The 27,079-nt window shown below is 59.3% G+C and overlaps 1 protein-coding gene across 1 annotated transcript in view; it reads left to right on the forward strand.

The window, feature by feature from the left end:
- The first annotated feature begins 583 nt into the window (after positions 1-583).
- Positions 584-27,079, forward strand: part of LOC111150236 (MACRO domain containing 1) — a 142,442-nt gene continuing 115,946 nt past the window's right edge. The window contains 5 exon segments of the mRNA XM_022507661.1: positions 584-740; positions 742-822; positions 825-915; positions 11,370-11,471; positions 12,006-12,122. Coding sequence (XP_022363369.1) covers positions 612-740; positions 742-822; positions 825-915; positions 11,370-11,471; positions 12,006-12,122 — 520 coding nt within the window. The 5' untranslated portion in view covers positions 584-611.

Genomic DNA, 27,079 nt, shown 5'->3' on the forward strand with positions numbered 1-27,079 from the left:
CCTTGCTTCCAGTCGCATCCCCGCCCACCCCCGGCGCTCAGCACCCTGGGGAAAGTCGCCGAACCGGACGTACCGGTTCGCGCGGCTTGTCCCCTCCCGGGGGCCGGCCGGGCGGCAGGGAGGGACCGCGGCTCGTGGGGACTGGGGGCGGGATCGGGTTGCCGGGTGGCGAGCGGCGCCCGGATGTCGGAGTTCGGTACCGAGCGCAGAGCGCCGGGGACGGAGGGCAGAGGCGGGCCAGGGCCGCGCGGCGGGGAGGGCGGCTCTCCACAACCGGAGGTTGGCGGCGAGCCCCGAGCGGGCGCCAGGCAGCCGCGCGACCCTCGGAGAAGGAGGAGCCTCCCGCCCGACGCAATCCCGGCGCCGGGGAGCGGGCGGAGCCCGGCTGGGGCGCGCACGTGTGTATAGGAGTGCGGGGGCCCATCCGGCGGCCGGGACTACAAGTTCCAGAGTGCCCAGCGGCGCGCTCGGGGTTTCTGGCCGCGCGGCCCGCCGGCTCGGAGCCGGTCGCCGCCAGCATACGCCGCTCGGTCCCGAGCGGATCAGGGAGAGACTCCCAGCCCCGTAAATAGAGTCCAAGTGGGCGGGGAGCCGCCCCGCGCCGCCTGCTCATGTCCCTGAGGAGCCAAGTGTCCGGCCGCCTGGCACAGCTGCGCGCGGCAGGGCAGCTGTTCTGCGTCCCGCGCCCCTGGTCCGTCCCCTACGCGGGGGCCACGCGGACCCGCAGCACCGCGTGCGGTCCCCCCGGCGTCCCTGGGCGCGGACAGCCCCGGCGCGCGAACCCCAGCGGGAGTTGGGGCTTGGGGGGCGGCGGCAGTGGGGCGGAGAGGAGCGCCGGGGTGCGCACCTGGGCCCCCCTGGCCATGGCGGCGAAGGTGGACCTGAGCACCTCCACCGACTGGAAGGAGGCAAAATGTAAGTGTAAGCAGGAGGGGGGCGCGAGGGGGCGAGGGCGGCCCCACGTGGGCCTTGCCCGGCTGGACAGCACCCCCACCAGCACCGCCTTCCACCCGAGAGACGCCCTGGGATGGACCCCTCCAGTCGCAGCCACGCCCCCCGTGTACCCAGCCCCGCAAACCACTTCACTCCGTCCGAGGGGACCGAGGGCAGGTCCCCTACGGGGCAGTGTGGGGAGGACGACCTTACCCCGCCTGCACGGGTCCCAGGGCACCCACAGGGGTCCTCCAGGACCTACCACCTTACTCCCTTGCACGGGAGGGAAACTGAGCTGAGAAGCCAAGGTCACTGAGAGTTTGTGGCAGAGCTGACGTTAGGCTCCCGAATTCCCCATGCTTTGTGCACTGTGGTTTCTCAAGTGGTGGCATTTTAGGCAGAGTGGCGGGAAATGGACTGAGGGGACAGTTCTGGGTCTGGTGTCTCCACCTGGTAGGATCAGACAGTCCCACAGAGCGGCCTCTCTAGGCAGGCTGCTCCCACCTCTACCCACCCCTTACCCTGAAGGCCTGACTCTCTTAGCCGGTCATCCGCTGCCCTTTTGCCCTCATGCCTGGCCTCTGGCCACTTGTGAAGAGTTTCTGCCCCATTCCTGGGGGACACAGGGCTGGGGGACAGGGCAGAGACGGGGCATTCTGTGAGAACCGTGACACCTTGCACCCCCAGGAATCAAGCCATTTCCTCCCACTCTGGGACGGGTCATGAGTCCTGGTCCCGCATGAGTCCCAGGGCCGGACCCTGGGCCCTCACAAAGAACAGGGAATCCGGCCTGCTGCAGCGCCCCAAGTAGTCTGGCCCGAGGCTCAGCCAGCTGCCCCTGCCCTTCAGAGCCTGCTCCCAGAGCTCTTGTAACCATTCCTGGCTGGATCCCCTTTCAAAAGCACAGGGGAGAAGGCTCATTGGCTGGGCCTTTGTGGCCAAGTGGGTACAGCCAATGGAGCACGGAAGGTAGGTCTGGGGCAGCGGGCGGGGGAGGGGGGGAAGGGGGGGTGTGCTGGCTAAAGGGAAGGCCTCCTCTGAACTAGAGGTGGAGTTCAAGATGACTTTCCCTCTGTTCTGAATTGTGTTCTTCCACCGGGATCTTCAAGTGCAGGCAGAAAGCCCTTGCCTTGGCTCAGCGTGCACACAGAGTGTCTGTCATGGCCTCAGCCCTGGCCCTAGAACCCTGGTTAGGGCAGGGAGTGAGGGGGCTGGCTGAGATTCCTGGCAGGGGTACTGTCCCCACAGGGAACCTGCCTCCCCTTCTCTGTCAGGGGCAGCAAGCCAGCTTGGTGGGAAAGAGAGCTAGGGAGGCAGGGGGCCCAGCCACCTGCTCCTGATCAGTCACGTTTCTAGGATCAGCTCCCCACCCTCTCCTGTTCCTTGGTGCCCCTGAAAACTTCTGCACCTTGTGAAGCTGACGGGCCAGGGATTCCCAGGTTGCTGGGGTGTCTCTGCTTGGAGCTGGGATTTCCATCCATTCATCCGTTTCTTTAAGTCTGTTTATTTTGAAGTAATCCGTACATGGGGCTCAAACTCACGACCCTGAGATCAAGCCAGCCGGGCGCCCCTTGTTCATCCACTTCTACCGAGCACCTTCTGTGTGGCCAGCACCGTTCTGGTGCTATGAGTGACCGGTAGGGTCCCTGCCCTCAAGGGGCATCTTTGCTAGGGGTAGGAAACAGTTGAAAACGTGGTCAAGCCAGTGGGCCGGTGCCAGGCGAAGGCCAATGCTGTGAAGAAACCGTGGCAGATGGGGCTGCCTGAGCTCCAGGATCCAGTCAGGGAATCCAGGGACGGTGTGAGGATCGGCGACCTTGGGTGTGAAGACCCCAGCAGGCCTGTCGGGGTGATCCAGTGTGAGGACACCAGCAGGCTTGTCGGCGTGCTTTGTGTGTTTCAGTGATCTATTACTGAGTAACAGATTACCCCCAAATTCAAAGGCTTGGGACAGCAAACGTTTCTTACCTCCTAGTCTCTGAGGGTCAGGAACCTACGAGTAGCTTGGGGGGGTGGGTGGCTCTGTCGGTGACGGCTGAGGGGCGCCCTCCCGTGGAGTGGCTGTGGGGAAAGGCCTCAGACCCACCACCCTGGGGGTCTCTCCACCGGGCTGCTTGACTGTCCTCACGACATGGCAGGCGGTTTCCCCCAGAGACCAAGCCAGAAGCCACAGTGTCTTTTTGTGACCTAGTCTTTCAAGTCCCACGCCGTCTCTTCTGCTTTATGCTGGGGCTTCAAAGGGCGTCGTGGAATCTGGCCCACGTTCAAGGGGAGGGAAATGAGTCTCCACCTTTGGAAGGGAAAAAGATAAAAGAATTGGGGGCATTTTTTAAAAAAAGATTTTATTTATTTATTTGACAGAGATCACAAGTAGGCAGAGAGCCAGGCGGTGTAGTGGGGAAGCAGGCTCCCCACTGAGCAGAGAGCCCGATGTGGGGCTTGATCCCAGGACCCTGGGATCATGACCTGAGCTGAAGGCAGAGGCTTTAAGTCTCTGAGCCACCCAGGCGCCCCTGGGGGCATATTTTTAAAACTGCCACGCTGGGGAGCTGCCTCAGCTGGACCCTGCTTCTGACTGGGGTCTACGCTTTGGTCCTTGAAGGCCCCACATAGTTTTCTTCCTTCCGTTCGGTTTAAACTTTGAGCTTCCGGTGTAAGTGGACAGACCTCAGGTGAACGTATGGTCAGTGTATTTTTACCTAAATACCCAGTTGTGGTCAGTAGGTTGCCAACACTTTAGAAGGTACCTTTAGCCCCTTGCAATCAGTACCTCTTACTACTTCTCGAACTTCATACGAACAGAGGCATATAGTGTGTCCCGGTACACCCTCTGCTCATGGTTGGGTGGTGTGCTGACTGTTTGCCGTCTTATGTCTGATATTCCATGGTACGGATACACCACGTTTTGTGTACCCGTTCTGTTGGTGGGCATTTTGTTTTCCAGTTTGAGGCTGTTGGGAATAAAGCTGCTGGAATTATTCCTCTCCATGTCTTTGATGGACATGTGCTTGCCTTTCTCTTGGGGATCTACCCAGGCCTCCAAATGCCTGTCTGTGCCTGGGATCATCGTGTCTCAAAGACTGGCACACAGTCACCAAACTCACAAGAGCCTGATGTAGGTGGGAAGGTTGACGGGCAGCTGTGGTGGGAAATATGGTGGTGGGTCTGGAAAGTGCACCTGGGCAGGGCCCCCTCTCGAGCTGGCTGAATGATTTTGGAAGCGGTTCCCACTGCCCTGGGCAGGCTGGGCAAGCTTCCCTGCAGGGCGTGGATCCACCCACCCAGGATCCCCTTCCTTGGGTGTTTGCTCAGTAGTTCAGTCTCTATGCTGTTGAGTGCCTGCGCTGGGTTCTGGGTGCAGAGTGCCTCAGTTCCCGGCCCAGTGAGTCCTCTGGACACATGGCCCAGTTCTGCCTTACCCTAGGCTTTCCCTTTCTCCCTCTTAAGCAGACTGGCCACACCCATAGACCCATCTCCCTCTGGGTAAGTAAATACCACCAGGCTGGATCTTCCTGGGTAAGAGCCCATCAGTCCTTTGGGGAGAGCTCCGTAGTATCTGATTTTACTGGCCAGAGAATTCTATCTCCAGGTGTCTCAGTGAGGGGAAGCCTCCTTATCTTCGCAGGTGGTGCCTTTTTGTCACAAGACTGCGGAAACCGTCGTACTCTAAAGGCAGTTGGATGTGAGGGGACTTAAGGTTGGGCACTGGGGGCGTGTAGGGTCTGTGTCACTGCAGGGGAAGCCACAGACCCTCCTTCTGACCTGCAGTGGGGGCAGAGCTGTCTACTAAGAAGAGCATGGGCATTGGTGCCATCAGCCTTGGGCCAGCCCCACACCGCTGCTTCCCTGCTCCCTGAGCCTCAGTTTCCTCATCTGTGAAATGGGACGACCGGCACCTGATTTGCAGGTTGTGCTGGGATCACACCAGAAACTATTGCGTATACAGTGGTGTATAAAAGGGTCCATGGTGTACCAAGGGTTCCCAGTGACCCCCCTTTCTTGTCACCCCTTGGACCTCTGTCCTCTCTCTGCCCAGTTTTGGGCCACAGCAACACGGGGCTTGTATAAACTTGTCTCCCTCATGGTCTCAGATGCTGGAGCCCGTGACCTGCATATCCTGAGCCACATTTCCTCTCCCCAGTGCTACGGACTAGGTCTCCTGCATTCCAGCCTCCCTTTGCACCAGGCAGTGATGAGGACTCATTCCAGCTCCCGTGGAGTTTCATGCAGAGCGGATGATTTCTCTGATTTGATTACTGAACCGGGGAACCGTGCAGGCTCACCTGGGAACTGGGGGGGTCTTCTCCCACCTGTCTTCTGGGGAAGCAGCCTTGGTGCGCCCCAGTGCGGGCGGAGGCAAGGGCGCCTAGGGAGAGGAGAAAAGCTCCAAGGTGCTTCATGCTCTGTCTCCCCGTGGCTCAGGCCGTGGACTTGGATGAGACTCTGGTCTCGGGGGGTGCCATGAGCCCCGGTAATTAATGCCCCTGCTGCTGTGTTCCCAGAGCCCCGCCGCTATCAGCCCAGTCCACCCAGCCTTCTCCGGGGGGGGGCCTCCCTCCGTGCCAGGCCGCCCTCACCTTTCTGAACACCGTCTAGCAAAGTGCCACAAAGACACTTCTTAAAACACCTCATTGAATTCCCGTTCGCCCGGTGTGCTTTATGGTTCTGGCGCAGCCTGCTTCTCCAGCTCGGCTTTCGTGCCCGGGAGCCGCTGGAAGCTTCGTCCAGGGTCAGGCCATCCCATCAAAATTTACTGCAAACATCTTTTTACAACACCTGTCTCACTGAGCTGTGAAATACTCTCGCCTTTCCAGAAAGGAAAGAAAATTAAAACGTATGTTTTACATCTTTTATAAGAAAAATAAAACTCTCCTGTGCTCTAACTCTACATCTGTCCTTCTGGCAAAAGGAGGGAGAAAATGTTATAAACATGTGGGGCCTATCTGACAGATGGAGCCGAGGTGATGAGGATGGCCCTTGGTTCCTTGGAGCCAGGGAGAATCAGAATTGGCTTCTCCCGCCCCATAACTCAGAGACCCGTGCAGTGTGTCGCTCCTCAGGGGTCAGTCGGGCCTTGACCTTGCTCTGGAGATAAGGTCACGGCGCCCCACATGCTGGCTTCAAGGGATGTGTGCCCGGGGACCATGAACTGGAAGGGGCAGGCTGACGGATGTCCCCAAGGTCAGCGCCAGTTGGCTGGTAACAGAGCCAGAAGTTCTGGCTGTCTTCCCGCTTGGGGAAGTGGAGCCGTCTTTTGGACTTTGCTGGAGAGAGGGGGCTGTGCGGGCTGTGGGCCACTCAGATCAGCCTTCGGATCTTAGGGAGGACAGGGAAGGAGGGAGTCTTGGGCTGGGTCCCCTCTTGGCTTGCCTGTGGCCGGGACATAACCTCTGTTTCTTCCGGAAGGCAGGGTGCTGCCCTCTGCCAGATGGTGTCTGCTAGGGGACTCTAGCCATTTCCAGGACCCCCAGACTAGTCCCATGGGGTACCTGGGGCTTACTCAGCTGGAGGGACTCTGCACAAGGGAGTCCTGTGGGGTTGGCCTAGGTGCGGACTGGCCAGCCCCTGTGGCGTCTTGGCAGGCATGTTCACTTTCTGGCCCTGGGTTCATCAGGTTGGGAGAGACCACACTTGGGCATGCCAAGGCCTCTGAGAGCCATAGTTTTGGTCTCAACTGTGCAAGATAACAAATATGGGCACCGAAACAATTCAAAAAGCTCCTCTACCGGGGCGCGTGGGTGGCTCAGTGGGTTAAAGCCTCTGCCTTCGGCTCAGGTCATGGTCCCAGGGTCCTGGGATCGAGTCCCGCATCGGGCTCTCTGCTCCATGGGGAGCCTGCTTCCTCCTCTCTCTGCCTGCCTCTCTGCCTACTTGTGATCTCTGTCTGTCAAATGAATAAATAAAATCTTTAAAAAAATTAAAAAAGAAAAAAAGCTCCTCTACTTACTTATGCTTCCAAGTTGCAAAAGGCAGGTCCTCTCCCCAGTTTGGTCTTGTTTCGCTTTGCCCTCCGAGTCTTTGCTTGCAGGAAGGACTGCCTATCCGCTCTGTGCTGCTGCCAGATAACCTGGCAGCCCCTTCTCATTCGGGGCAGGCCTGCCTGGTCCCTCTTCTAGAGATGCGGAAACTGAGGCTCAGAGAGGGCAAGTGACCTGCCCAGGAACGTGATATCAGGAGCTGGTGAGCCCAACCCTAGTGGGACCAAGGAGCAAGAGGGATCGAAGCCCCAGCAGGACGTTCCTTCCCTAGGCTCCGTTCCTCAGACAGGCGACAGTCGAGGTGGCTGCCACAGCCTGGCTTTTGCTCTCTGGTCTGGCCGTTCTTGATTTCTCTCCATTTCCCCACTCACATGCTCTCTCCTACCTCAGGGCTTCTGCATATGTTGTCTTCTCCCCCTGGACGACTCTGTTCTCTTGGCAGACATGCCCCCAACGCTTGGGTCTCAGCTCAATCATTCATTGATTCATCCTGCAGACACCCATGAACGCCCACACATGCCATGCACTGTGCCAGATGGTGGGCAGCCAACATAAACACCCAGATTCCCAAGAGGCCAAGGTCAAGTAAGGAATAAAGTATAGCTGGTAGGGGAGGGACTACTCTGGGAGTGGGGAAGGCCTGTAAAGGAAGGTCAGGCCAGAGCAGTGGCAGGTACAAAGGCCCTGAGGCAGGGAATGGTCTGGCTGTGGGACCATCTGAAAGGTGAGTGATGTGCCAGGGCTGCAGAGGTGTAGGAGGGAGAGCTAGTTTGTGGGGAGGCAGAGGAGGCGGGGAGCCGCAGGGATTCACGTGGGCCTCTGTAAGGACTTGGACTTTGAACTGAGCTTTCAACAGCTTTAAATAGAATTCTGCCCCAGAGATTCCTGGTCTGTTGAGTGAGGAACAGATTATTGGGTGAGCACGGGGAGTCCACCGAGGGTAGAAGCCTTCTGGGTGGTGCTAGGGAGTCATGATGGCTTGGCTCCTATCCGGGAAGAGCAGAAGGCTTGGTTTTGGGGGTATCGTGGGGATAAATCCAACAGCCTACAGATGGATGGAACCAGGAGACTAAGAGAAAGGACCCCCCTCATTTTGGGGTCCTAGCAGAATCTGGGGCTGTTCATTGAGAAGCAAAAGAACGAAGGGGGAAGGAGTCGGAAGTTCAGTTTTGCACACGAGGAAGTCTGAGGTTGAGAGCAGGCAGTGGGCCTTGAGGAGCCCATGCCTGATGCCCGGCTGAGAGCTGAGGGGCTGGAGGTGTAGCGCCCCAGACCATTAGCTAAAAGAGGGTTTGGAATGCTTGGGGTTGATGTCAGGATGAGAGGGAGGGTATAGACTAAGGAAAGGGAGGCAGCAAGGAGACAGGAGGGCCAGTGAAGTGGGGTGGGATCCAGGAGAGGTAAGGTCTTGAGGGGGAAGATGGGGGGGTTTGCTGAGTGCACAAGGGAGGACAAAGCGACACTACAGAGGGCCACGTGGCTGGTGTGGTGTCTCTGACCTTGGCCTTGGTGGAGAGCTGGGGCCAGGCTGGTGAGGGCTTGGGGGAGCATGGGAAGGAGGGAGGAAGTGGGGGAAGTGGGGAAGGGAGAGAGGAGGTCACAGCTGCGGGGTGTGGAATCCATGGTTGAGGGAGGCTTTATGACCTTGAGACACAGAGGGGACATGAGAGGGTGTTTGAGAGCAGACACTGGAGGAGTGAGTCCCCTGGAAGGTGAGCAGGCAGCCTGGACTGAGGGAGGGCGAGCCAGGCTTGGATTCCCAGGTGGCAGGAGGAGGTAGCATCTAGAAGACAATTGGGGAGGCTTGGGAAAGGGGAGAAGGTCGAGGGGAAGAACTTCCCAAGCAGGGTCAGGAGCTGCCTGGCAGAGGGGGCCGCCAGGGGAGGGGATGGGGAATTTAGAGGGAGCCAGCTGTTTGGTGATGAGGTTTTTCTCCAGCGGTAGAGGTACCTCCTCCAGCAAGCCGTCCCGCCACCCCTCTGCTTGGCCAAGCCCTGGACAGGTAGGGGCTGCAGGGAGCCAGGCCTCCCCTCCCGAGTCTGTCCTCTCCCGCCAGCCGCCGACTGCTTCGCTAGGTACCCAAGGAAGCCTGTTCTGTTTCTCATTTAGAGCCGGAGGGAGCTCCCTTTACTCCCACTTTACAGAAGCGGGTAGTCAAGGCTTGGAGAAGCACTTGAGCCCTTTCCAGATACCAGCACCCTCCCCCAGCACACAAAGAAAGGAGCCTTTGGCCTGTTACTCAAGAGTATGCGGGGTCACATGTCCAGTGGGGAAGGTAGCCTTTTGAGAAAGGGGAGCAGGGAGATGGGCTGTGAGCCTCAGGACACACTAGTGACAGAGGGGACCATCCACACTGGGTACCGTCCACGGTAGGATATCCTTGGCCTCTTAGAATGAAAATGGTGCTGCTTGGGGTTGGGGGAATTTTTAATCTATAACTGGTGAAAGTACTTTTTAGTTATTTTTATTTTTTCTTAAGTTTTTTTTTTTTTTAAGATTTTTATTTATTTGACAGAGAGAGCAAGAGAGCACAAGCAGGCAGAGCAGTAGAGGGAGAGGGAGAAGCAGGCTCCCCGCTGAGCAGGGAGCCCAATGTGGGGCTCGACCCCAGGGTCCCGGGATCATGACCTGAGCCGAAGGCAGACGCTTAGCTGAGCCGCCCAGGCGCCCCTGTGAAAGCATCTTTGATCTGATTCAGGTGCCCCTGGGATGAGTCAGTCCTCAACAGACTTGGCGGCTGCGCAGTGGGCCCCACCCCCTCACAGCGTCACAGCCCCCAGTGCCCGCCCTCTGCCCCACGCCCTGAGTTTCACTCACCCACGACCTTGAACATACTGTTCAGGTGGTCAAGCGCCTTTCCCTGCCCTGGCTACCTCCCATTTCTCTTTGGAGTCTCACTGAAGAAGCCCCAGGCCGGCCATTCCTGCTGCCTCCCCTCCCGGCCCCTGCGCGTCCCCGGAGCTTGGCCGCTGGCCTGCTCAGCCTCCGTGTCCTCTGCTGGATTGTGGGTTCCCAGGGGCCAGGACCACGTCTGCCTTAGTGAGTGTTATGTCCTTGTACTATATGCAGGACTCGTGCGTCGTAGGCGTTTGTGGAAGAGGGTCGGAAGCGGCCGCCAGAACGTGGAATTCTGGCTTGAGCCCCAGCTGAAGCAGATTTGGGATGCTGTGAGCCTTTTAGAATCACGCCAACCATAAATCTGAGCTGGACTGTGAGCCGGGCCCTTTCCCTGCTCCTCGTGCACCCTGGAGGGACAGAGGCTTTGGATGGACTGGCTTCTGCGAGATGGAGGGCGTGTGTGGAGGACCCACCGGTCTCTTGAACATCTGCCCTTTGAGGTCTTTTCTGCAGAAGGCTCCAGGAGGCAAACCCTTCCTCTTCCACCGAGCCCCCTAATTGCTCCCCCCCAACCTCTGCACATTTTCTGATGCTTTCTGAGTTCCTTGAGTGTGGCCTTTGCTGTTTGTCATCCGCCCCCCAACAAGTGATCAGTGAGGGCCGCTCCATCTGGGGAGTGTGTAGTCTAGGGTGGCCCAAGGCCAGGCTGAGAGCCCGGGTGCCTGGTGGCCTCAGACCGGCAGAGGGAGCCGGAGAGCCAGAAGCCTGGACCTCTGTGCACCTGGGAAACCTTGGAAGGGGTCGCTGGGCCACCCAAAAGGAAGACCAGGCCTGGGGAGCAGGGCTAGAGCAAGGACACCAGGTCTGGTGGACCCAGAGTCTGTGAGCAGATGGTGGGGGGCTCGCTCCCCACTCACCAGCTGTGTGACCATTTCCTCATCTGTAAGATGGAGACAATTCTCGCTGCTCCCTTGGCGCACACTGGGAGAAGCCAGCCGGGCATCTGTGGGGACCTCTCTGCCAGTGCTGAGGGGCAGGGGGAGGCTATGAACAGCCACCAGATCTGCTTGGTTCTTCGGCTCTTTGAGGATGTTTGTCCTGTCCCACGTGTCCTGCTGCCTACAAATAACCATGGTGATGACATCACCCATTGAGGATGTAACTGGGAATATAATTCATCCAATGCCATCAGCCTGTTTTCCTTATATGCACTGAGTCAGCGCGAAGTTACTCCGTAAGGGGCCTCTTAATCCCCAGTCTATAAACGAAGGAATCAGGGACCCAGAGGTGCGGACACACCCGGAAAGGGGCAGAGTTGCATTCTGAACTCAGGTCTATGGTACCCGAGAGAGGCCCTCTGTCTCCATGGGCCTCAGTTCCCCTCCTGAACAAAGAGGGCCGGGCCAGATGGTCTAGGGGTCTCCTAGCTCCAACCTCCCCCCTCCCCCAATCATGTGCCTGCGGGAAGGGTGGACGTGGAGGGCCGGCTCACATCCTCGGATGAGGAGAGAGTCCCTTGAGGAGGGGAGAGATTCGGGGGCGGGAGAGAAGCCACCTGGACTGCCCTTCTCCCTGCCCGCCTTGACGCTCCTTCCTGCCTGCCTCATCCCACCCCTGCAGCGTTTCTGAAGGGCCTGAGTGACAAACAGCGGGAGGAACATTACTTCTGCAAGGACTTCATCAGGCTGAAGAAGATCCCGACCTGGAAAGAGACGGCGAAAGGTAGGCCCTGCGCCGGGGAGGGGCAGGTGGCGATTTGGTGGGTGGCCTCATCCGCCCCGTGTGGTGGTGCCTCATACCAACCACGCCAAGAAGAATGGCAGCAGCACGCACGGGGCACTTGCTGTGTGGGGGGGCACTTCAGTTACGAACCCGGTCTGAGAAGGGTTTGGTTTTTATCCCCATTGTACTGTTGGGTAAACTGAGTCCGGGAGCCACGACCTCACAGTTGTGGGAAGTCCTGCCACTGCAGGCCTGACAGCCCATCACCCAGGGCGAGTCACTTCATCTGCCTAGGCCTCAGTTTCCACGTCTGTAGAATGGGGATGGATGACATTAATCCCGTACCTGTGCTTAACCTCGGGAAGGTTCAAGGGGACCACGTGTGTGCCTGGAGCGAGAGGTGCGTGATCATTGTGGATGGCCAGTGCCCGTGTCACCAGTCCCCTGCCTCTGGAGGTGGAGGGGGGTGGATGGAGGTCACTGTGCAGTGAGGGCCTCTCTCTGACCCCCGTCCCTCGACCTCTGCTGGTCCAGGGGTGACCGCGAAGTTGGAGGAGCCCAAGTACAAGAAGGACAAGCAGCTCAACGAGAAGATCTCTCTGTTCCGAGGCGACATCACCAAGCTGGAGGTGGACGCCATCGTCAACGCCGGTGAGTGGGGGCTTCTGGCCGGCCTGAGTCAGGGACCTGGGTGGCCGCCTCGTCACCTTTGCTCCAGTCTGCTGAGCCAGGCATGGGGGGACGCCACCTGGCTCCAGCGAGGCTCGGGCAGCTGGAGGCGGAGGGCGTGCTGGCGCCACAGGAGCCCAACGTGTTGGCTGCACAGACTCCTTTCCCTTGAAACCCTGACCTGCTATGTCGGGGGCGCCTTGGCCGAGCTGCCTTGCTGCTCAGAGACCCATTAGCGGCCAGGAAGGAAGAGAGCGTGGCTGGAAACGCGCCGGGTTGCCCTGCCAGGAAGGCGGAGGCCAGAACAGGGCGGTTTGACCCCGGGGCTGCAGACGCCTCACCGCCACTCCCCCTCCTCTGCCTCCTGCCTGCCATGCCCCCCCCTGCAGACCTGGCACAGGCCAGGGGGTTTGTCAAGGGAAAGGTGGGGGCAGAGGCCCTGGTGCCCGAGGCTCAGCTTCCTGCCGGGGCTCCGGCTGGCTTGGCAGTTTACTGTGATGAGTGGAGGAACCTCTTCTCTCCCCTCCTGGGGGCAGAAGGAAGATGGGTGCTCTCTTCCCAGACTGTGGTTGTCTGGCCAAGGTCAAGAGTGGGTGTCAAGGGACAGTCAAGTCCACCTGGTACACAGGTGGTTCGTGGGACAAGGGCCCGTGAGGCTGAACCCCAGCCCTTGCTCACCTGCTTACCAAGCTTCACAGGGAGGAGCTTCTGTAGAGAAACGTCTGGAGACGTGGGCAGAGCCTCTTATCCTGGGAAACCTCGTTTTGCTGCCACCTTCCCACCTGTGCAGTCTCAGCACCTGCCCCCTTCCCCCCCCAGGAGCATCTCAGATCTCCTCCTTCTTGTCCTTGGCCTGGTGACCATTGTGTCTGACCGCAGTGCTGGCTAGGTGAAACCCTGTCCTGTTGTCGAGTGCCTCTGGGACCTGGCGGAGCTGATGTTCCTCCTGGTAAGGGGCTGGGTTCGTGGGACCTGGGGAGACAGAGCCGCTCGGCCTGCCCCAGGCCTGCTTGTCGTGGTCTGGGTTGAGTCTCTGGCTGTGGCATTTGCTTTGCGTGTCTCTGCCTGTTTGTGCGGTCACACAGGTGTCCCCTTCCCCCGACATTGCCCGTCTCGGCACAGAGGTGACCAGTGACACAAAGGCAGGAGTCCTGACTTAGGGTAGAGGGAGCTCGATCCCCTTTGGGTTTCTGCTGGTGCTCCTGCTGTGTTTCTCTTGAGGCCACTAGGACGGGGGTGGGGGGAAGACTGCTAGCAGGCCTGCGCGTCCATCTGGGGAGATGTGGGGTTGAGACAAGCCACGTTGGGTTGGCTGATGTCGTAGTGGCCCGGAGGAGAAGGGCCCTCTTGTTCTCTGGCCCCAGGAGGGCTGGTCTGGGGTGGGAGGACCAAGCCTCGGAGCAGTGGCTGAGGATTCCATCCTGCAGGCCTGTGGATCTGCTTTGCTGCGTGCCCGTGGCCCTGACTGTCAGGGGTGAGGGTAGGAGAGGATCCCCTGCCTGTAGTTTACTTGATGAGTGGCGAAGTGGCTGCAGGGAAACGTGGGGCATCTTATCTGCCCCTTCCCAGCTGGGCGGGTGGTTGACAGGCCGGGAGGGAGGGGTGGAGACCAAGGCAGTCTGTCGGTGGGATGCAGTAGGAGCAGGGCGGGGGCTCCGAAGGCTGCCTGTGGAGCTGTGGGTGTGATTCATGGCTCTTCTGAAGTGTCCTTGCGCCTGGCCAGGCTCCTGAGTGCCGTGGCTGTCAGCCCCTCTCGCTCTCCAAATAGCACTTTGGTCCTGGCTGCATTCGGTGGCACTGGGCTGGGGGTGGGAGCGGTCGCAGCATCTCTCTGGGGACCCGCCTGTGTACGTGCCTGGGCTCCTGTCTCTCCTTCCGCAGGATGCGGATGGTGGACAGCCCACCCGCGGGGTTGCCAGGGGCATTAGGGACCTCAGTGCCAGTGCGTAAACTGTGATGCTCGTGCACCCCCCTGGCATGAACCGAGGCCTCTTCCCCTGCCTCTGTCATTGCTGCTAGAATCGATGCGCCGGTCATCATCCCGGGTATCAACCCTGTCCCAGGAATGCCAAGGGAGCCCGGGTGCCTCCTGCCGAGAAGCAGCTTTTTCATTTCTCCCTGCTTGCCTTGTTTATTCAACACTTCTTGGAGTGTTTTCCTGGGATCTCCCCTTTTTCTAGAGTCTCATGGCAGGGGGGACCCAGAACCAGTGTGGAACCCCAGGGAATGTCTGAGGCAGGCTCCACGTGGGGGGCTCCCGCACACAGCCTGCCTCCCCTCTGGGTCCTCCCAAAGACCTTTTCCCGGCACCGGTGTTTCCGGGGCCTTGCCACTACTCAGACCCCAGGGCACCTTGGTGGTCTTGGCCTGGAGCCCCTCCCCGCAACACAGGGTCCTCTGGTTTCCTCCCGGGCCCCTCCCCCCCCCTCCCCGCCACGGCCTTGGCTCAGCCCGGGCCTGCCGCCCACCAGGGGGCGGCAGAGATCGCGGTTTCCGCGCCCGGCGGCGCCCGTAAATCAGCCTGCTTATTAGCAGAATAAAAGTCGCAGCAACGTGGGGCTTTTCGGGGCTGCATAAATCTGGTCTGTGCCTCGTGAAACCCATATGTGCTTAATTCATATGTAAAGTTTCAAGCAGGAAGAGAATACGTGTCCATTAAATTCTATTTGACTTGATTATAATCATTAGCCATGAATAATTGCTTCTCAGCGCCGACCGCGGAGCCACCACAATGGAGAAAAGGAGCGAGCAATTATAGCGGGGTGGGAGTTTTTACATTTTTATTTTTGAAGCTAAGGGCAGTGTTGGTCCCGTGGGGAGCGGTGTGGGTAGGACTGGGCTGGGGACTTGAGGTCAGCTTTGGACTTTCTGGATTTTGCGTGGGGGGCGGTAGTGGGGAGGGTGTCTCTTTTTGGTCCCTGTTGGCCGGTTGTGGGGGCGCTGGGAAGCGCAGGAAGGTGCCATCGCTGGCTGGGCCTCCCTCCAGCTGCAGGGACTGCGACAGGGGAGCTGGGAGGGACCTGCGAGGTAAAACGGGGCAGGGGAGGGTTGGGATCCCCAGAACTCCCACCATCCTGCAGAGCTGTGGGCTTGGGGTGTCTCCCGCCTCTCTGCAGGCTTCCTTCCCACCCGTTGGGGTTGGCAGGGGCCTGCTTTCTTCCTTCCCTGCCCACGGAGCCACTCTGCCCACGGCCTCTGTCAGGACTTGGGGCGATCAGGCTGTTTACCAGCCGGTCCTCTGGCTTTTGAAGTCCAGGCCTGCTTTTTAGCCCACTCTGTTGGTATTTGAGACGCGATTGGAGCGTGTGTGTACTATGGGTGGTGTCTGTGATGGTGGGTGTGTGTGTTGTGATGAGAAGTATGTTGTGTAGTATGTGGAGGGGCGCTGGGGCAGAGAGTCCTGTGGAGGGATGCCGGGCAGGTGGGTGGCAGGGCTGGAGTTCACATGGGTAGGATCAAACCCCCCCCCAAGCAGCCCGGTATGGCACAGGCAGCCCCAGGCCCACCTTGGCTGTGTTTTCACGGGCTGCTGCGGAGGCTGCTTGCTCGGGCAATACCCAGAGAGTGTCAGGCTCCTGCCATCTGGTAGCCAGCCATGGCTCCTACCCACGGGGGCACGCTGCATCCATCTTAATTAAATTGGGCTGCCATGCTGGCAAGATAGACCAGGGAGCCCCCTGCAGCCCCCGGTTCTGGAGAAGATTCTCAAGGGCTGTCCCTGCAGGTTGGCTTATGACATCCCCCTCAGGCGGTGTTTGGGGTGAGCTGTGCCTGGCATCTCCTCCAGAGACGGCTCAGGTCTGGGATCTGGGGGTCTCCACCCGGGGAGGGGGCTGCCTCAGCTTGTGGAATGCTTCTGTCTTCTCATTGCCATGGGCAGGGTGGGGATGACCTTGACTGGGCCACTTCCTTGCCCTTGAGGTTCCCAGCTCACCAGGCCTGTGGGTCCCTAGTTTTCGGCAGGCTGCTGAGTCCCGGGCAGGAAATGTCCCAGCACAAAGAAAGACCCCCATTCTTGGCCAGCCCCAGGGTCTGGCTGCCGATTTTGGCCTTCAGGGCATAACGGGACAGAGCAGGGATGAATGTGAGACTCTGTGAGGACAGAAGGAATCTTTCCCTTCGAAGCCATCTCTGGCTGGCGAGTCAGGGCTGTGGCACAGAGACCAGGGGCCGATTGGAATCCCAGCATTCCTGATGGTGGCCTGGTGGCCTCCAGCAAGGCGGCTCCAAGCCTGTTTCCTCATCTGAAAAAGGGAGCATCCTCGGCCCCACCCAGGGTGGGCGTGAGGACGCCGGGAATTCAGGCCCATCCCGTGCTGGGCCCTGGGCCTGGCACACAGGGAGCCCCTAGTAAATTGTTATCAGGAAGTCAAGTGCGAGAGCAGCTAAGTAGAATATAATGTGACAAAACCCTGGGAGCAAGGTCTGAACAAAGTGGCATGTGACGCCGCAGGGACCAATTAATTCTGCCAGGAGGTGGCGCGAGGCAAGGCAGGTCAGCGAGGCCTTTGAGGGGCCTAGGCGTGCACGCCAGGATGTGCAGAACGGGTGGGGAGCCATGTTTCACCGCGACAAGCTGGCCTCGCTGGGAGTTTTGAAGCCACTTACTTATTTAAAATAAGGCGTGAAGTGGCACTCTGTTTCCCTAAGTCTTGGTCTTTGATTTGTGAAAATCTGCCAGCCACTCCTCGCCCCCCCTCCTCGGGAGCCAGCCCGGTGCTCGCCTCCTCCCTTCCTCTGCTGCCTGGGGGCCCCGAGGAGCCCAGCCCCAGCCGTCCCTGGGCCACTGCTGGGAGTCCGTGATTTAGAGACCGCCTTGATGGACTAGCGAGCAGGAGGGGCTGGGGGACGCCGGCTGCCTTGTGGGAAGTGAGTGACGCTAAACTGTCGCCGTAAATCGCTTTATCTGTCACTTCGGATTTAAATGTGTTTGCTGAGGCTTGCCGGCTGCCTCCTATGGCAGCAGCTTCTCTGCAGTTGGGGGTGGGGGGCGGGTATGGGCCGCCTGCGGGCAGCTGGGCTCCCGCTGGGCCTGAGGCCCCTGGGGGCACGCGGTGAGAACCCACCCCTCCCTCAGCGCCTACCCTGTGGCACTGACCTCGAGGCATCCTTGAGGCAGGTAGGTTCTCAGTGATCAGACCAAGGCCCGTGACTGCATCGGGATTTGAACCGGTGTGCGGCCTTTCCTGCATTCGGCGAACCGTGTGGCGGGCCTGTTTTGCGCCAGGCATCAGGGTAGGCCCTGGGCTACAAAAGACACACTCTGGAATCCCAAATGTGAGGTGAGACCTGTGAATGGAGAAGAACAGCAAAGTACATGAGGGCTGGGAGTCCTGCCTGCAGAGCGAGGGGAGACAGGAAGGCTGCCTGGAGGAGGCAAAATGGAGGCAGTGCTTGTGCTGAGAAGGGAGCGCGGACTCTCTCTCTCCCCCTCTACAATAAATGAATAAATCTTAAAAAAAAAAAAAAAAAAGGCGGGGTGGGGGCAGTTGGGTCTCAGTCAGTTGGGTGGCCAACTCTTACTTTTGGCTCAGGCCAAGATCTTGGGGGCCCTGCACCGGTCTCTGCACTCATCGGGGGTCAGCTTGAGATTCTCTCTCTTTCTCTCCCTCTGCCCCTCCCCCTGTTCATGTGCACACATACACTCTCTCTTTCTTTCTCTCTCAAATAAGTAAATAAATCTTCAAAACAACAACAAAAGAAGGGGGACGTTGAGTCAGAAGTTGGAAGAAGGCAGTCCAGGGGCAGAGTGGGGGGAGCCCTGGCAGAAAGGGATGAGGCAGGGCCTGTGGGAGGACGCTTGGGGAAGCTCCGAGGGGTTTGGAATGAGCCTTGGCCAGTCCTGAGTGAGGGTCTCCTTCCAGGTCTAGGCTGTACGCACTCCCATGCCACCTCTCCTGGCCTTCCGGTATTATTATATTGGCCCACAGTGCCAGTGGGGGAAACTGAGGCTCAGAGATGTGAAGTAACTTGCTTAATGACACACAGCTAACCAGTAGTGGTGCTGGAAGGGGAGATTTGCCAGACCCTAGAGCTTCCAGGAAATCCTCGTGTGTTTTTTTGTGGGTTTTTTTTGTCTCTTTTTTTTTAAGATTTTATCTATTTATGTGAGAGAGAGGGAGAGCATGAGCAGGGAGGAGAGGGAGAATCAGGTTCTCTGCGAGCAGGGAGCCCAATGCAAGGCTCGATCCCAGGACCCTGAGATCATGACCTGAGCTGAAGGCAGAGGCTTAACTGACTGAGCCACCCAGGTGCCCCGGAAATCCTTGTATTTTTGAGGGTGGGTAGAAATACCTCATCTTTGTTCCCTTTTCACTTTAGGTCAAAGAGGTGCGTTGTCATCTGTGGGCTGTGGGCTCCTGAGGTCTGCTTGGTGGACCTGTTTCCCAGCCCTGCACCCCCCCTCCCAACTCACCCCCTGGAGCCCCTGCTTCGAGGCGGGGGGAGGCTTGTTATTCAGTGTCTGAGCCAGGGGCTGCCCCCCACATTGCCTCATTTCTGAGGCAGGAACTAGTATTTGCCCCATTTTACAGACGAGGAAATTGAGGCTCTGAAGGGGCCCTAGTGCTGGTAAAGACTGAGCCAGGAACCAAACCCTCACCTTTCAGACTTGGGGTTTGAGGGGGATGCTCAGAAGCTCCCTCTTTCTCAGAAGCTCCCTCTGCTTCTAGTCTGGGGTGAGGGGCAGAGCGGATCGGAAGGCCAGCTGGGAGGCCTGAGGTCCAGTTGGCCCCCTCCCCAGAACACGCGAGACAGTGCCAAGGCCTAATTTCCACCACTGGAAGAGGAGGGTGGCTTATCTCCACAAGGTCGAGAAGCGGTTACATAAATTCATAAATGATGGATCCCTCCTGAATTATTGAGATTCCCTTGAGGACTCACAGGGCCTGGTCCAGCGAGCTGAGCTTGGCCAGTGGGCAGGACTCGAGGACCTTGGAAAGCTCCTTCTACCCCAGGGTCTCCTGCCAAGTCTCCTGTGTATGAGCCAGACCTTTCCTGTCCTTCCACAGGGAGCACGAAGGCAGGCCATGGACCCTGGACCCGTTGACCCTTTGTCCTGAGTTCCAGTGAAAGAGTATTGAATAAATGACTGTTTGAATGCCTTGGAGAGTGGGTCAGACAGAGGGAGGGACTGGATGTGCCAGGGACCCCAGCTCTGGGCCTCCTCCTCCTGCCCCAGCCCAGATACCACTCGGCCCCTTATGGCTGGTCACAGATGCCAGGGCAGGAAGGGGCGGGTCTATTTTGCATGTGAGTTCACAGTGCGGCCTGCTTGTGAGGTTCCCGGCTCTGTGTGAGTCTCGGTATGACCCGGTGCCTGCCCTCAAGGCATTTGCAGGCTTGGACAGGAAAATGGGAGCGTATCTTAAGCCCAGAGGGGGACAGTGACCTGCTCAGCGTCACACAGCAGGAAAGTGGCAAAGGAGCCCTCCCTGACTCCCAGAGCTGGGCCTTTCCTCCCTGTATTTTTTCTCCCCATCAGGACAGACACAAGGTCAGGAGACACATGGCAGGGCTCCGTTGCCCACCCACCCTCTGCCGAGCGGCTCCTCCCTGTCTTTGAGGCTGGCTAGCTCCAGCGCCCGCACCTGTGTGCCTGCCTGTGTTCCCAGCGCGCTCTCGATCCTGAGCACTGAGCTGAGGAGGCTGGAGCTTGTGGGAATGTGTGTGTTTTGAAATTAATGGGGACCATTAAATTGGCCAAGCATGAAAAGGGCTGGATCTGCAGCCCTTGGCTTGCTCTACCAGAATGCTCCGCCAGCGCCTTGGCAAGAGGCTGCCCAGCCGGCTTCGGGCCTCTCCAGGAGGCTGTGGCTTGCCTGCCCGTTAGACGGATGGTCCCTGTGTTCCTGAGGTGAAGGGGTCTGGATGCAGCCCGTGGAAGCCACGGACCCTCCCCAGGGACTGGGGCCCCTTCCCTTCCTTTCCACACCCAGCTCTGCAGCCCGTGCTGTTTGCAGGGGCGCTGGGTTGAAGCTGTTCTCTCCAGACCCCCCGGGTGGGCTCATACCTATTCCCAGCCCTGACCCTGGGGCCTCCTGGCTGAGGCCTGGCCCAGCCCCGGGTGGAACGGGGAGGGTGGCCTCAGCCTGTCTCCTTGCGCCCCACTTTCCAGACCGCCCCCCGCCCCGGCTCTTGTGGCCATCTCAGGGCCCTGCAGGGGGACTTGCCGGCCTGGGTATGGGTCTCGGCTCCACGGCGTGCAAGCTCTGGGACCTTGGGCTTGCCATGTGACCCCCGAGCCTCAGTTTTCTGGTCTGTATCATGGGAAGAAGAGCCCAGTCGGACCTGCCTCCTGGGATTGTTGGGAGTTGGAAAGTAGACAGTGCAACGTCCAGGATAAAGTAGAGCCTGGAAATGCCAGCTCCTGTGTCGGCTGCCGTTGCTGGTGGTTTGGGAGGGAGGGCTGCTGTGACCCGCTGGATGGGGCCTGCCGGGCACCTGCTGCTCACCAGGGCTGGGGGCAAGGCATGGCTGAGGGTACCTCCTTCTTTTCGTTCCTGTGGAAACTGAGCCCCTCCAGGGCCCGGGGTGGCTGAGGCAGGGGTCCTTCCTGATTTGGGGTTTCCTGACTGTGGGGTACAGGGCAGAGGGGCCAGGCTCCCCCTGTCTTGTGGCAGGGCCATCAGCGGGGAAGGGTGTGTGTTCCATGGGAACCGCCGGTGCGGGACCGGGCCTGGGGATGTTTCTCCTGGAGCAGGCTGGTACCTGAAGTGCTCTCCCAGTCGGAGCTAAGTGGCCATGGTGGGCCCACGCTGGCAGGGCTGGAGCCTCCCCCAGGACCCCCGCAGCCTCCAGCCTTCTGTTCCTCTCCCTCCTCTGTCCAAGCTCACCCTTGGGGCTCATTTCTTCATTTTCCAAGTTGCTTGTCCTGATGCTTTCTGAGGCCCTGCCGGTGGGCACGGACGTACATGGGGCCCTGTCCTGGGCTCCCGTTCCCTGCTGTCTGGATGGATCGCCCATTGGGAGGGTACAGCTGCCACTGGGGAGAGCAGGCAGGCTGGGGCCAGAGGCCACTCACGAAAGAGACCGGGGTAAAATCCGGTTCCATGGACCGCTTCTCCCAGCTTCCGTGCCCACAGGTGCACCCTGCCGGAGGAGAGGGAAGGGGATGAGCGGCTGGCCGGCCCTAGGGGCTTGGGGAAGGGTAGCAGTTGTTCCTAGCTACACCACTAGATGGGGGGCCTTTGGGAGCCCCTGGGGGGCGGGCACCTGCTGACCCCACATCTCCATCCCTGGACAGGGCTCTGCACACGGCGGTGCCCACCCGTGGCAGTGGCGGCTAAGGTCCCCTAGGTAGAGGCAGGCTGCCTTGGGGGGGGACCCCTGCTCCCCGCATGCCCCCCAAGCCAGGGAGGCAACACAGCTCTTTCTGTCCTTATGGGGTGTTAGGAGACGGAAGCCAGTGAGGACTCGGGTCCAGGGGTGTGGAGCGGGGTCCTGCAGGGGTCTGGGGGTGGCGGCCGGGGCACTCGCTGGGCATTGCCCGCTCCTCCTCATTAAGACCCCATGCGCTGCACCCCGCTCCCAGCAGCAACAAGTGGTCCTTGTACGCGGTCCCCACCCTCCTCCTCTCCATCGCTGCTTCCTCTCCCTCGTCGGACATTGTAATTGCCATAAAAATAGGAGCTTAGCTGTGGAGTAGCATGTGGGGAGAGAGAGGCCCGGCTGTCAGCCATTCCCCTGCCAGCAGGGCTCGCGTCTGTTTTATTATTGCCGCCTGGCTGTATTTCACGTTCGGTTTAAACATCATCAAACACCACGTCCCTTTTGAAAAGCAAGAGCTACCTTGCTGAGGATGTTGAGGAGAAACAGGAACATTAAAATCTACGAAGCAAATGGCCCAGAATTGACATTTGCGACGGGAGCTTTGCAGCTTTGACTGTCAAAGGAGCTAAATCCTGTCTGGCAGCCTGCAGGGAACTTTCCCGGTGAGGGTCACGGGAAGGTGGGCCGGGCTGTGGCTGAAGCCTCGGGGCTTGGCAGAGAGGGGACCCGGGCGCCGTAGGTGGGGTCAGAGGGTGATGGAATTCTGTGGATCCCCCGACTGTCTTTCCCGCCTTCCGGGTGTTGACCTTGACTCAGCCTAGTCTCTCTGCTAACAGGGCAGGCAGGCAGGAACCCACCACCCCCATCCCCACCCGCCCCATCCCCCTCCAGTTGCACAGAGCCAAGTGCTGGACTCTGGGGCTCAGGGGTGGGAATCGGGACATGCCAGGGGACAGACTGGATGGGGCAGCCGTGGCCACTTGTGAGCTCTTGTGACCTTGACCAGGATACACCTCCCCTCTGAGCCTCAGTTTCCTCATCTATAAACCCAGGAGAGTCCCATCCCCGCCGAAGGTGATGGAGAGGATGGAGTGGGATGTATGCAAATGTGACAAGTCTTTGGAACTCAATAAATGGTGGCTGTTATCACCGAGGAAGTGGGCGTTTGAGCTGCAATTGATTTTTTAAAAATGTTTAACCCACCTATTTCCACTGAAAAATAGGTACAATAAAACTAGGGAACCATTAAAATAGGGATAAACAGAAACAAGGGACACGGGGGACACTGACCCTGGGGCTCTTGGCCACACCTGAAAGCCTTAGGCCTGGATGACCTTGGTGTGTGCTTTCTACCCTGTCAGCCTCTGGCCCCGTGCCTGTTTGTGGGCCCCTGCTCAGCCCTACCACCTGCCACTCGATGCCGGTGTCTGGTCTACCAAGAGACCCCGATTCGTGCCCACTGTTCTATCTGATGCTCTTACGGGGTGCTTGGGGCAGCTTGGCTCCTGACATCTACCCTGGCCCTGCCTGGATGACACCTCAGAACTAGGCTGAATAAGTCCATTGCTGCTGAATGTGAAAAGTGGCTTTGAGCTTCCTGGCAGCCAGGGCAAGATGGGGAATAAGTTTTTAGGTTCTATAACTTCGCACTTGGAATCAGTTTATACTTCAGCATAATGCCCCTTTCTACTCTCCCTTTTTCTCCATTCTCCCCTCTGTCACCCATACCAGTGGTTCTTTATTTCCCCCACGGACACTGGGTACCTCGCTCCAGAGCCCAAACCCAGCCTCGCTCTCCAGGTCTTTCCGGTACAGCTTTGCTTCAGACTCACGAGGCCCGCCCCCCTGCCCTCTTGTTTGTCACTGTCCATTCCCATGTTAGCCAGCCCGGCCTCTGGGCCTTTTGCCTTGCCAGGGCCCACTGGGTCTGCCTCTGCGATTTCTCTCGGATGAGCCAGTGACTAATAAGGGTTGCCCCCAGGGGGCCAGAAAAATCTTTCCCTCCTTAATATCAGAGTTTAGAGGAAAGACTTGTTCCCGCTGAGAAAAGCGGCCGGAGATTCGTCTCGCCTCCGGAATCACACGGGCAACTGCATAAATTCCAAAGCCACCGAAACGCTCTCCATGCAAATGCCGCCTCTCAGCCCCACAGCCAGCCCCAGAGCCTCTTGGAGGCCGCCGCCACGCTCCCGTGGGCCGGCACCCCAGTTCCCCCCTGCTCCGGTGCCCCGCAGAAACTCCAGGGCCCCTTTGCAGGGGGGCGTCCCTGGTTAGAAGATCCTCGCTTCTCTCCACATCCTGTGGTTAAGCTGGAGGCTGAGCTAATTCCATGTCAGGATGTGTTTTTGATCCTGGAGGAGAAAGAGGATGAGGGACTTCTGAGGGGGGGGTCCCCACAGGCCCCGGGGGGGGTCCCTCACTTCCCCCTGTCTGTGGATCTGTGGGTTGTACAATGGATCTTCTCTGAAGGTGGCCCTTTAATGCCTGAATGCCGTGTTTCCCGAACTTGCTTCATCCTCGTCTGGAAAGACCGCTGGGGTCATCTGGTCCTTCCTGCTGCCTGCAGGTGGGCCCTGTCCTCCGCGTCTGCCCCTCTGTGCTTTGCCCTCATCCCTGACCCAGCCTCCTGTCGCCCCCAGCATCAGACAGTGGTCCCACCCTCATCCGGCAACTCTCTGAGCCGGGGGTGATCGTCATAACGATGGGCTGGCGGAGGTGACTTTGGTGTCCCCCCTTTCCAGGCTGAGCAGCTGCAGTGCAGGACTGTAGAGTGACTTGTCCCCAGGCTAGTCGGGAAGCTCGAACCAGAGCTCACTCTGCATCCTAGTACTTTCCACTCTGTCACGTCGCCCTTGAATTAGTGAGTGAGTGAATGAATGAAAGGGAGTGAGCACGTGGTAGCCACTTAGAGTTCTAGGTGTCTCTCTGGTTGGTTGGCCCAGGGTGGAGGGTGTTTGGAGGGCGTGGGGCGCGGAGCTGAGCCAGGCCGCCGGAGGGACTCCAACCCCCTTATTATCCAGGGGTCACAGTGGCTGCCGTTAAGGTGGTATCGTGTGCGCTCTGGAAGGCCTCAGCCAAGGACAGGGCAGAGCCGGATGCTGGGCTTGACCGCTCAGGCCTCGCACCAGGTCACCCTCGGCTGGGGGTTCTCGCCCATTCTGACCACCGTGCGGTGAGCTTAACCGGCTCCAGACGGTGGCCTGCGGTCTGCAGTCTGGCCCTTTTGCCAGGTGCTTCATGGGGGATGAGCGAGCGGGTGGCGCGGGGTGCCGCTGAGTCCTTCCTTCCAGGCTCTTGGGGAGCCGGTACAGCCCTGGGCAGGGGCGTCAGAGAAGGGGTGAGCTGGCAGTTTGCAGCTTTCCCCCCACCAGCTGCTGTGGGCCCCTCGGAACATGTGGCCAGTGGCCATTTACCACCTGGCTGGAGGAAGTGTGTGGGCTGGCCCCGAGCTGCGCCGGCCCCAGCTGCGGAAGGGTCCACGGGGACTCCTGGCAGCCATCACTCCAGGAGAGGAAGGGCCGGATTCTTCCTGGCTCCCTAAATGTTTTTGCCTTTATAGGCTTTGGAAATCAGTTTTATGGGCCGTGCGGTTCGTCTGCTGAGACACGGAAGGCACTGGGGACAAAAGAAACCGTGGGGTTGCTGGTCAGGTGACCGAGGGCGAGGGGGTAGGGCTCAGAGGTGTCTTCTCGGGCCTGGGTCACTCTTTAGGAACCGTCAGAGCTGGGAGGGGTGCAGGGATGGTGTGAGCCAGAGGGAGCCCTGGAATTCTGGTGGGAGGGCCGGCCCGCAGCTTCGGGACCTGCCCCTTTGGTGGGACGGCCCCCGCTGAACTGGCCTGGAATGGCGGCAGCCATCCCTCCCTCCTCCATGCCTGGCTCCCCTCGGTGCCATTAGGAGCACCCTGCCAGCCGCTGGCAGTGTAGGCTTCTCAGTGTAAGTAAAAAATAAGCCCTTTGGGTTTTGCCAGCTGAGACGCGGGCCTGGCAGGGACTCCCACCTGCAGAAGGCGCTTCATCTTCTGGCAAAGTTGGCCATTTGGGAGCTGGATGAGTGTACAGATTCAGCGGGAGCAGCCAGGAACCCAGGCAAATCTCTCTCCCTTTCCTGGGCCTGGGGACCCTGGAGGGAGGCCCTGAGGGTCTGCCCCAGGAGAAGGCTGCTTTTCTGCTTCTCTTTTAATATGTGAAGAGCTCCTACAAATCAATAAGAAAAATGGGCAAAAGATGGAGACCGGTGATTCCTGGTAGGAGAGAAACAAATGGCCAGTAAACAGGCAACAAGATGCAGAACTTCGCTAGTAATCAGGAAAAAGGCGAATTGAAATGAGAGACATCATTCTTCAGCGCCGGAGAGGCAGGGGCTGGGAGTCCTGAATCTCGCAGGTGCGGCGCTGTGTTGACAGGAGCCGGGGGCTCCGCTGAGGCTCACCCCAGCGACTTGCACCCAACCAGCGCAAGCTAGGAGTGTGGGAATACGCGCTTTAAGCCAGAAAACATGTACGACTCTCCGCTCCAGTCTCAGCGGGGTCCCCACCACTGGCTGAAATCCCTGGCTCACCCTGTTCACCACTGGAGAGGCGGGGGGCTCCCCCCCTCACCACCCCCTCCAGCTCCCTTATCCCGGGTCTTTCGGGCCCCGCCCCTCACAGGGTGTTGCTCCTTCCTGCGGCAATCTGTTGGACCTGGGTTATACCTCCCGCCCATGTGCCCTCTGTAGACAGTGGTTCCTTCAGTTCTGTGCTCATTCCTTCATTCGTTCAGTGGGCCCTTGGTGCTGGGGCTGCAAGGGAGATGTGGCTTAGGCGTCGATGATCCCCCAGGGAGCTGGAACAGCTTTGGGGACCAGACCCTGGTGCCAACCCGTCCAGAGGGTCAGGACGGGGGAGCCAGCCGGAGCGCCCAGACTGGGGCCTACGGGTGTCTCGGCTTGCTGCACTGGGAGCGGGGAGACCAGGGGGAAGCTGGGGGTGGCCCAGACGCCCTTTCGCAGCCCGCCCTGTGAGGGCGGCTCTTATCTGTAGAGTGCAGCGGGGCCGGACCACAGCAGAGCTGCCTTTGATGCAGAGCTCCAGGGGGAGAGCACGAGTCGAGTGTACTTCAAATGGCTTTGGTCCGGGGAATCTGGGTCTCCGAGTCCTTGAAGCATCCTCCTACCTACCCACCCCTTGTGGACCTCCCTAGGCAAAGCTGGCCAGCAAGAGAACCCTGGGCTCCGGAGAGACACTAGCCTGGACCTTGTCTCCTGGGATCCTTCCCTTCCTCTGCTCTGGAGGCCCAGCCTCCTACTGGGCTTCTTTTTCTCGTTCCCAGACTGAGGTGGGCACAGCCCTTCTGCCTTCATTCGGAGAGTATGGGTGATGAAGACCCAGTCCCTGCCTCTATAAGGTGCTCAGTGTATAATGAGGGCAACAGAGTTACAGCACAGGCTGTCAGTGCCTTGATGGGGAATCCAGAGCGCTGTGGGCTGGTCAGGGGAAGGGAAGGCTTCCTGGAAGAGGCCTACATGGCGAGGCCTACTTCCCTGCCTCAATTTTTGGTGGCGGCTCACTTGTGCCTTTTCCTCCGGGCTCACAGACCCTCCCTGCTGCCACTCAGGCCTCCTCAGGGAGCCCTGGGGGCCAGGATTTGGGGCAGTGGGAGGAGCCTGGACGGACCTGGTTCCAATTA

This window comes from Enhydra lutris, unplaced genomic scaffold, assembly GCF_002288905.1.
Source record: "Enhydra lutris kenyoni isolate GAN:26980312 unplaced genomic scaffold, ASM228890v2 scaffoldscaffold22, whole genome shotgun sequence".
Taxonomy (NCBI): Eukaryota; Metazoa; Chordata; class Mammalia; order Carnivora; family Mustelidae; genus Enhydra; species Enhydra lutris.